Source organism: Vicia villosa, linkage group LG4 (genome assembly GCF_029867415.1).
Source record: "Vicia villosa cultivar HV-30 ecotype Madison, WI linkage group LG4, Vvil1.0, whole genome shotgun sequence".
NCBI classification, from domain to species: domain Eukaryota; kingdom Viridiplantae; phylum Streptophyta; class Magnoliopsida; order Fabales; family Fabaceae; genus Vicia; species Vicia villosa.
The window spans coordinates 99,548,909-99,559,372 of record NC_081183.1 but is presented as its reverse complement, the minus strand read 5'-3'; the positions used below and the strand labels follow the sequence as shown (position 1 = coordinate 99,559,372).

The following is a 10,464-nucleotide window of genomic DNA, read 5'->3' as shown; positions in this document are numbered from 1 at the left end:
TGTTTGTGCTTGGACGGATCGAGTAAGACATCTTGGTTTCACGATTAACCGAGTTGAATCCGCACATGCGGTCTTGAAGAGGTGGTTGGGTGATAGCAAGGGAGATTTGTGTCGGGGATGGGACACCGTGAACCAAATGCTCCAAAATCAACACAATGAAATTCAAACATCGCTCGGTCAGAGCAAGAAGGTTATGGAACATCGGTTTAAGGGCCAAATTCTATTCTCCCAATTGATTTACAACATATCCCGTCCGGGTTTGAATTTTATGTTTCATGAAGCGAAGCGGGCGGAGACAACGGGTCCGGATAGTTCTAAATGTGGGTGCACCATTAGAAAGACATACGGCCTTCCATGTGCTTGTATACTTTCAAACAAAATGAAGTTGAATTCACCGACGCATGGATGAGGTAATCGACCATTGGAAGAAGCTTCGTTTTGATGATTTTGACCTGCCGAAAGAAAATGATTCCAAAATCACCATCTCCGACGAGTTGGAAGTGATAATCGATAAGTTTTCTAAAGCGGATGACACAATGAAAATGCACATAAAAGAACAATTACGAAAAATTGCATTTTCGAAGACCACCGATTTGAAACCGCCATCTCAACCGGTTAAAACGAAAGGTGCACCGAAAAAGTCCAAAAATACACAAGAAGACACATCAACAAAACGATCTCCTTCCTGCTTTGAACATGTTGATGCATTGTTCCCGGATTCACCGACACCAAAGTCCAAGTGTAGTGGTAACAAAGGAGCCCGTATTTCAAAGCCACCTCGCACACTGCCGATAAAAAAATACCCATTATCTACATTGATGAGATGCCACTTTTCATGCACAAATATATCGATAACATAGTTGATGTTGGAGGCGAAGGCAATTGTGGATATCGGGCCGTTGCGGGTTTGCCCGGTAAAGGGGAAGAAAATCACACTTTAATTTGACGGGAACTTCTTTCGGAGTTGACTTCGCATCGGGACATCTACGCCCGACTATATGAAAATTAAGAAAACTTTGAGAAACTTCATGATTCACTTGTTCCATCACTTACCGATATCGCCCCGGTTTCGAAGTGGATGTCATTCCCCGATATGGGCCATCTAATAGCAAGTGCATATGATCGGGTGTGTGTCGATTTGACGAGATTTGGACTATGTGAGACATTCTTTCCACTTCATAGTCGACCGCCATTGGACGCGTCGAGCCGCATCATATGCATCGGGTATCTAAGATCGCGGCACTTCGTGCAAGTTTTTTTGAAACCGGGGTGTCCTATACCGGCTACTTCTTGTCAATGGACGACACATCATTCAAATTAGACGGAGACTTGACCAGATCCTTTCGTTTCAAGAATGGCGGAGTTTGAAGAAATGATGAGCCAAGAGCGTGAGCAAAATAGAGAGCGGTCGAAGAACATACCTATTTTAGATTTAGGCGCCACCAATTGGTTCGGGAATTTTAGTTTTTACCGGGCCGTTTTTTGTTTGTAATGACCGGTGCGTGTCTTTTTTGTATGTATTGTCGTTTACCATGTAAAATCGGACCGATTCAATACATATATAATATAAGTATGTTTTATGTTGTCATTGCCTATTTTATGCCTATTTTGTATGCTTTTGGTATTGTTAACCCAAAACAGAATGCAATGCATAAAATGCAAAATTCACCTCTATTTCTGCATAATTCGGAAATGAACTTCCGAAATATACATGTTCTCAGACCAATTTCGGAAGTTCATTTTCGAAACTTCCACTGAATGCAAGATAAGGTTTGTTGGGCCATTATTACTCCAATAAGTCTATAAATACAACACACTCTTCTTCATCCTCTTCACACCACAAAACACAAATGACACAAACCTACCCCCACCTAGCATTCGTCGACTTCACCAGTGGCTACCCGATGCAGTTCCAATTCCGCTTCTCGCGCGACACGCCGTTTGCGGACTTGATAACGTCACTCAACACGCTATTGCAATATCCGGAAAATCGAAAGGTTGTCAAGCTCGAGTACTGCTCGGCATCGCATAACGACGACGGAGACGTTGAGTTCACACTTTTTGAGATCAAGAACGACGAAGATTTAGCGGTTTTGTGGACAACTTTCGACCGATTTTCTTCGAAGGGTCCGATCGAGTTGGATGCGAAACTTCAAAGTTCGGGGGCCGACGTTATCAAAATGTTGACTCATCCTCACCTATCCGTGTTTAACAATATGTAACTTTAATATTATGTAACGTGTTCGATGTAATCTTCATCCGTTAAATAAATCGAATCATTGTTGTTTGTTATTTTTCTTCTGTCCAGACCTTATTTCGGAAGTACATTTCTGAATTTTGAGTGAATTCGGAGATGCACTTCTGAATTCACCTATTTTCTGGAAAAAAAATTATTTCGGATGTACATTTTCGAAATCAGTTTTTTTCATAAAAAAAACACGTTTTCGGAAATACATTTCCGAAACCACCTTTTTTTTCAAAAAAAACACGTTTTCAAAAATGCATTTCCGAAACAGAGGATATTTTAGAGATTTCACCAAGGATGACCAAGAAAGTAAGGAGGTAGGTAAAGAAATTTAAAAAAAAAGAAGTCTCACCTATGAATTTTTAGGAGAAAGACACCTTTATTGTTTAAAAATAAATTTAGTTATTTACATTCGATATCTAGCTTATGGGCCCGTTTATTTTGGCTTTTTTTAAAAATGATTTTTATAGTGTTACACAATTTTGTGAAATTTTTTTTTACAAAGAAACTTTCTATAAAAGCTTCAAATGAAAATTTTGTTTGAATAGTTATTCTTAAAATGTGATTTTAGGTATTTCGTCTATTTATGGGAAAAAAATTTGGATATCAAAATTTCAAAATATCACTTAATTTTGAAGCTATTTCAAATAGATTTTCATAAAAATCATTTTTGAAATATAATTTTTTAAAAAAATTGCGATTTTGACAAAATTTTGGTCTTCCATAATGTGTGTTTATGTTATAGGATATCAAAATAAGTGTTTCATTTTAGAAAAAGCGAATATAAAAAAATTTGTAGTATGTTGAAAAACGGTTTTTGAAAATCTATTTTCAAAAATACAAAAAAAAATCCATTTTTTTAAAGCTGAAACAAGCCCTATATACTCCCAACGGAAAAAGAACCCAAAGTCTCGGGTAAAGTAAAGTGTGCGAAGCAAGTTTCTCATCCATCATCTTACACGTACCACTAACAGCACACGATTCCCCATATTACCCTCTCTCTCTCAACAATAAATACGCATTCTCCTTTTTTTTTTCCCTCCAAATCCCATCGTTTCACTCCTAAAACTCACTCCCATCTCCAAACCCTACTCTCCTTTTCTTCATCGCAAAGAATGGCTCCACCAGCCAAAACAACACCCAAACCTTCCCAACCAAACCACATTCACCCTCTCACTCCCTCTCAATCCACCGAATCTCCTCCCATCTCCTCCTCCGTCCCGCCGCGAAGACGCAGCCTCCGCCTCGCCGGTATTTCCATCTCCGAACCTCCTCAATCCCCAGCCGATTCAACCCCCAAACCTTCCGCTAGGGTTTCCAAATCAAAAACTCCAACCGCTTCGGAATCCCAACCTAATCAAACCGGCACGAGTTCCGTTAACTTGCGATCAGGAACAAAATCTCTCAAACGCGGAATCGCTATCGCAAACGAAGATAAAGACGATTCTGAAAATAACGCTACAAAAAAGAACAAAATATACGATGAAGGTGAATCGAGTAACAGAGGAATACTTACAGAAGAAGAGAAAGGGAAGGAAACTGTTGTTATTGATGAAAATGATGAAAGCAGCGATGAAGATGATGACAGCAGCGATGAAGAATCTGAAATAGAGAACACTACTGAAGAGAAAAATGATGAATCGAATGTTATAGAACAATCTAGAAACCCTATGAATAACTCCAGAGAGGCACGAGGTTATAGAAGGAACTTAAGGAACTTGGAACGATTCCGTAACATAGCGAGAGAGAACGCGTCTCGTTTTGCTCTTTTCGCTGATGATGAAGACAATGTCAATGATTTATCTCCGGAGAATGAGCAGGAGAGGAATGAGATTGAGATTGAAGATTGGCCTGGTCCTTTTTCGACTGCTATGAAAATCATTAGGGATAGAGAGAAGAAAGGGATTCAGTTTCAAGCGGGGTCTGCTCCTATACAGAAGGATTTGATTGATTCGATAAAGTGGACTTCGAAAAGGATTGGGGGGAAGTTAGATGGAAAGGTTTCTGTTCCTTCGTTGCAGGAACTTTGCATTCGGATTCTTGCTAAGAATGTTGATGCCGTTGTTTCGCTTGAGAGCGTGCCTGATGATTTGAGGCATAGGCTTAGTCAGTTGCTGTGTGATTCGCGAAGGATTAACGATCACTTTTTTGGACTTCTTGTTGGTGGAGCTCCCACGGAGATTCGGCTCAGAAATTGCTCGTGGCTGTCTGAGGATCATTTTACCAAGTGCTTTCAAGCAAGTGATACTTCTAATTTGGTGGTAGGTTGTTTAAACCTGGTTGATTGCTTTTTTATTATTTCTTGTGATTTTGTTGAATAGTTGTGAAAAGGGTTTTAAGATATTATTGTTTCTTGTAATTTTAGTGTACAGTTATGAGGAGGGTTTTAAACTATGGTCTCAGTAAATTATGATTAATGACATCTTCAATTGTAGTTGTAGTGATAATCAAACACATTGATTTAATGGCCAAATTGCAGTTGCAAACTTTTCTTCAAAACTTTTTAGTGATATTAATAGATTGAATTTAGATTAACTCTGGGGTGATTTTCACATTTAGATGAATATTTTATAACTGAATAACCCATTATAAGTTTTCAAACACGTGTAGGTGGTTTTAGCTTGTTTGATAGCTTACTTTTGTTTCTTGTAATTTTGTTCAAGTGTCGAGAATAGGGTTTTACATTGCGTTTACAGTCAAATGTGTAGGTGGTTTTAACTTGTTTGATAGCTTTTATTGTTTCTTGTAATTTTGTTCTAGTGTTGAGAATAGGGTTTAAAATTATGTTTACAGTCAAATGTGTAGGTGGTTTTAACTTGTTTAATAGCTTTTATTGTTTCTTGTAATTTTGTTCAGTATCAAGAATAGGGTTTTAAATTGCATTTACAGTCAAATTCGGCAAAACCCACCTCTATTGTAGTTGCCGCAACATTGGCCACATACCACAACCTTGATGTTTGCCTTTCTGGAGATTTATTTAGCTTCTGGCTAGCTTTCTTGTTTTGAAATATTTGATTATCTGGATTCTAGTTATTTATCTATTCAATTTTGAAATAGGTACTGCAACTTGATCTGTGTGGGCGGTGTTTGCCGGATTATGTGGTAGTTGCCACTTTAGCACGGTCCCCAAAGCAGCTGCCTAATTTAACTAGTCTATCTCTCAGAGGTGCTTGCCGACTCTCAGATGGGGGATTGCGCACACTTGTTTCTTCTACTCCAACACTTAGATCAATAAATCTTAGCATGTGCTCCCTTCTCACTTCTGCTAGTCTTTATATTTTGGCTGAAACATTAAAATCTCTTTTGAAAGAGTTGTACCTTGATCATTGCATTGGCATTGATGCTGCACTAATTGTGCCAGCACTGGTGGAGTTTGAACATTTAGAAGTGTTGTCACTGGCTGGCATTCCAACTGTTTGCGATACATTCGTCAAGGATTACATTGTTGCACGTGGTCACAACATGAAAGAGCTAATTCTGAAGGACTGCATGTAAGTATCATTTTAGCAGTTTGTAAAAATAATTTCTGAAACAATTTCATTTTAGAAATTTGGTAGATAAATTTCTAATCAGAGAATAATTTAACCTAATTTGATATTTATGTTACTTCCAAATATTGTCTTTTTTAACTGTTGATCATTCTATGAATGTGGATTACTGATTATTTGTGAATTTCTTAGTCCTTTCAAAGTTTAATATTTTACCCAAATTGTAGGCTCCTTATTTTCTTTCTCTCTCAAAAGCTACTTATCATTTAAGCATGTTGATTATATTATTTGATATGCAGAAACTTGACCGATGCATCAATAAAAGTCATTGCTGAATACTGTCCTGGAATATGTGAGCTGGATTTATCGAATGTGTGCAAATTGACAGATCTGTCCATGGGGTATCTTACAAATGGTTGTCGTGCACTTCATACATTGAAGCTTTGCCGTAACTCATTCAGGTATTTGTTTTTCCTGTACTTGCCTGTGTTTAATTTTTGTGTTATATTTTGCTTATGCTAGACACCTCTATTTTTTTGTTACTTATTGCTACCCTCACTTTTTTATTGTACACTTTCCTATTCCTGTCTGCTATCAATCTGATTTTAATGGGGCTAGGATTTTATTTTTCATAAGTCAAAATGTTGATGCTTTTTCCATATATATTCAAGTGATAAGAATAGACTCTATTATGTTAGTTTTTCTCTTTGCTGAGATTGAGACAGACCCTATAACAGGATCAAATCTATTTTGCTGATAGGCCTAGAGGGTCTTTGTCTATCTTATACATTATCTTGTTTTGTGAAAATTCTTGTGATTATTCATTCCCTCCTACCAATTGATTCCCTATTTCAAATCTCACATTAGTTCTTACTGCATCTATTATTGGTCTTTGTCTATCTTATACATTATCTTGTTTTGTGAAAATTCTTGTGATTATTCATTCCCTCCTACCAATTGATTCCCTATTTCAAATCTCACATTAGTTCTTACTGCATCTATTCTTGGTATCGTCAATTAATGAATAAACTAACCTAATTTTTTCGGCATTGCAGTGATGAAGCAGTTGCTGCATTTGTGGAGACTAATGGAGAGTCTTTGAAAGAACTATCTCTTAATAACGTCAAAAAGGTACTTTTTTTATCTGCTTCCTTGATTCTCTCTGTTGTCTTTTATAAAAGTCATGATACTCCAAGGTACGAACACATGTCCGACAAGTGTAAAAAAAAAACTTGTTTTCTTTGCTTAGACACACTTTGAAGACTCCTATGTGGATTAAAGATGTGTCACGTTAGGGATGAATGATCAAGGAAGGATTTAAAAACATTAAATTTGATTATTGTATTTTTAACTTTTTGGTAAAGAAGATGGATAAATGAGGGCGAAAATTTATCATAATTAGTCTAAGAGCTTTTTTGTATTGAACTAAACTCCCACGATTTAGATATTTTTTGTAATGAATGAAATTGCACGATTTAGATCTTTTTTACATGAACTTCATTTACTTGAACTTTTTAATATGCTGGAAATGCAGCTTTGTGCTTGTAAAAAGATTTAATAAGCCTACACTCCCAAATCAAAACGTATGGTTATTTACAGTATAATCTAAGCATCCTATGTATTTGCTTGTTGGTAAAAGTTTATTTTATATTTCCGTCTAACTGTGTTCATTGGATCAAGATGCTACTATATTTGTACTTTTTTTGAAATTATATAGCAAGAACCTGCCCACTTGATGGAAGAAGCTTTGATGATAATTTTAGCTAGTTGAGGCTGCTCAACATTTATGCCTTTTTTATTCGGTTATCAGTTTAATTGACAGCTGGCTCATTCGTGTTTATGTTCTTTTGCTTTCTGACTGCTACATTATTTGATTTAATACAGGTTGGCTACCACACAACCTTATCACTTGCAAGCCATGCAAAAAAACTGCATAGTCTAGATTTATCTTGGTGCCGAAATTTGACTGACAACGCTTTAGGTTTGATAGCGGACAGTTGCACGGCGCTGAGATTACTCAAACTTTTTGGATGTACTCAGGTATTGTATTAGACTTCACCTTAAAAACTCGTTATTAGTTCATTGGGGGATTGTGGCCACATTATTTTTTTAGTTCCCTCTTATATTTGTGATCATATGTATATTAGTGCAAGTCTATGATTAACAAAGCCTTACTGGAGAAATGTTTCATACGGCTGCAGGTAACAGATGTTTTTCTGAAGGGGCACTCAAACTCTCAGATGCAGATAATTGGTATAAAAATGACTTCTGTTTTGCAGCATGTCAAAGTGCCGGATCCTCATAGAGCCGCACTGAATTATTCATCAGTCTCTGTAGATTTGGCCGCGTAGATTTTGCATATAATTAATTATACAATCACGTGATATTTATACTAGTTACAGTGGCGTATATTTCCTATGCCAGTCAAAAACATTTTGCTGACATTCCTCAACTTGGGAGAGGATTTTACTTTTGAATTTTGACATCTGATAGTGAAGTTTTGTCTATTAGAGTGACAGTGAACTGTCCTTTTTTGGCTAGCATTTAAATGTTATCAAACCAAATGTACAAACCTGACTATTTTACTGCTCTTTGGTTACCGAGTAGCACATTGAGAAAGCCCGTTACGTTTGTGTTCAAATATTGATGTTGATGGTGAAAATGCGTGTTCAAATATTAACTCTGGTGGTGATTTTACTGCATGGAGTTCAAATTATCCTTTCTTAGACTTTAAATGAATGACAGAATAAATGATAGTGTTAATTGATATTACAAACTTTTCTTGTAATGGTACACTATTATATTACATTTCTTAACTTGTATTTTAAAATGGATGGAGTACATAATTAACAATCTAAAAACATTTTGAAGAACTTTTTGTTTTGTTTTAAAGATTAGTGTTTTTTTTTTGGGGGTATAAATCGGTTATCTTGTTTTGTTTTAAGAGATTTCTTCCATTTCAACCAAAATGTTCACACTATCTTGATAAAAATATGATTTTATACACACTTAACAATCTAAAAATCATATTGAAGAAATTATTCTTGTTTTAAAAAAATACTAATATGATACTCGTGTATTCGCACGTGTACTTATAAGGTACGCGCATTGTTTTTAAAATATAATAAAAATAAAATAAATGAAAAATAAAATTGTTTAATTAAAAAAAGTTTATTATCTTCAAAAGAGATAATAAATCGGTGGCTATAATTTTTTTCATATACTAAAATATTTAAATCAATAATATATATTTTTCCTATATAAATATTATTTTTGTTTGGATATTATTTATTGAAATATTTGAATTAATAATAAATTTATTTACGTTATTATTCAATTATTTCAACATCTCTGTTATATATAATTTCCATATATTAAGAGAAAAGAAAATTTATTAAACTTTAAAAAAAAATAAACATCAATTGAAATTGATGATTACCAACTTTGACTAATTATGAGTGTGATGGTTTTGCAACATACCACTATAGCTGTTCCCTCAATAGTTGTTGGAGTATACTTATGGGAGAAAGGCCTTCGAAAATTGACTTAGTTAATTACTATTACTTTGAAGAAAACAATAATACCTGAGTGTTAGACTTCACAATCTGATAGATTAGAACTTAGTGTGATTAGATTATGAATTTGGTTAAGGAACACACTTTCTCAATAATGAAAACAATAAAGTAGATTTTCCATCAGTTTTAGAACCAAAGACATAGTAATAAAACATATTACAGTACTTTATTACTATTTTGCTTCTTCTGGTGTTCTGATCTTCTAGGAGTGGCACAAAGTCCTGCAACATGCTCAACTCTATTTCCAGTATTAAACCAAAAGAAATAATACCACCATTGATTTTTCTGCAGACCACATTATCTGGTCCCTTCTCCAATACTCCCATTCACTGTAGCCAAAGAGAATAGTGGTACCAGTAACAACTTCTGTTAGACAAAAATGGGAGCTGAAAATATAGATGGCGGTAATGGTCAGTAGAAACAAAAATAATAGTAATATAATAAGTCAATAAGGTGAGTTAAATGGATCAGATAAAACAATTGTGTAAATATAATATCACAAATAATGTCTATTGACAAATTAAATTTTGAATTTAGAATGAGTTTTCTCTTACTATCATTGCAGATATATCAACCATCTCTCAACAATTACCACATGACTTGAATAGCAATATCTCTACCCCAAATAAATAAACAATGAGCGAAATTGCGTAAGCCTTTACGCGAACCCTATGTGACCGCAATGGTTTTTTATACCTTTCAAAGAGTAGCAAAGCTAATTTGAGCTATTTTGAACTATTGTTCCTTTCATTTTTGTCATCCACCCTTTGATTTTAGCTCAAGAACCAGAAGATTTAAGAATTGTTATCTCAAGTTTGTCCATTATAGGTTTCTGCAACAAAGTCATGAGATGTTAGATATAAAGTTATTCACGAGCTTCTTGAGTTTAAAGGGGCTGGTTCTTGAAATGATAAGAGAGTGGAACATAGTCAGAGTACACTGATCTACATCCACCACTGAAATTAACTGAGCCAGAGCTTAAAGCAGCCATTGCAACATCCTTACCTTCAGAGTTATACCTGCAGCCCAAACAACAAAAAAATCAATATTATTAGCATAAATATAACATAACAAAGCATCAGTAATCTAGTGGAAATCAGTATACCAGCATCATTGTTGAAGACACGTTCTTAACAATTCCAACAACATCTTAAAT

At 35.2% G+C, this 10,464-nt stretch overlaps 1 protein-coding gene across 1 annotated transcript; it reads left to right on the top strand.

Annotated features, from left to right (window-relative positions):
* Positions 1–3,271: 3,271 nt before the first annotated feature.
* Positions 3,272–8,544, top strand: LOC131595015 (DNA repair protein rhp7-like). The gene is made up of 6 exons (XM_058867232.1): positions 3,272–4,506; positions 5,303–5,736; positions 6,033–6,194; positions 6,789–6,864; positions 7,618–7,773; positions 7,935–8,544. Exons 1-6 carry the CDS (start codon positions 3,361–3,363, stop codon positions 8,082–8,084), a joined length of 2,124 nt encoding a protein of 707 aa, XP_058723215.1. The 5' UTR covers positions 3,272–3,360; the 3' UTR covers positions 8,085–8,544.
* The last annotated feature ends 1,920 nt before the right edge of the window (positions 8,545–10,464 follow it).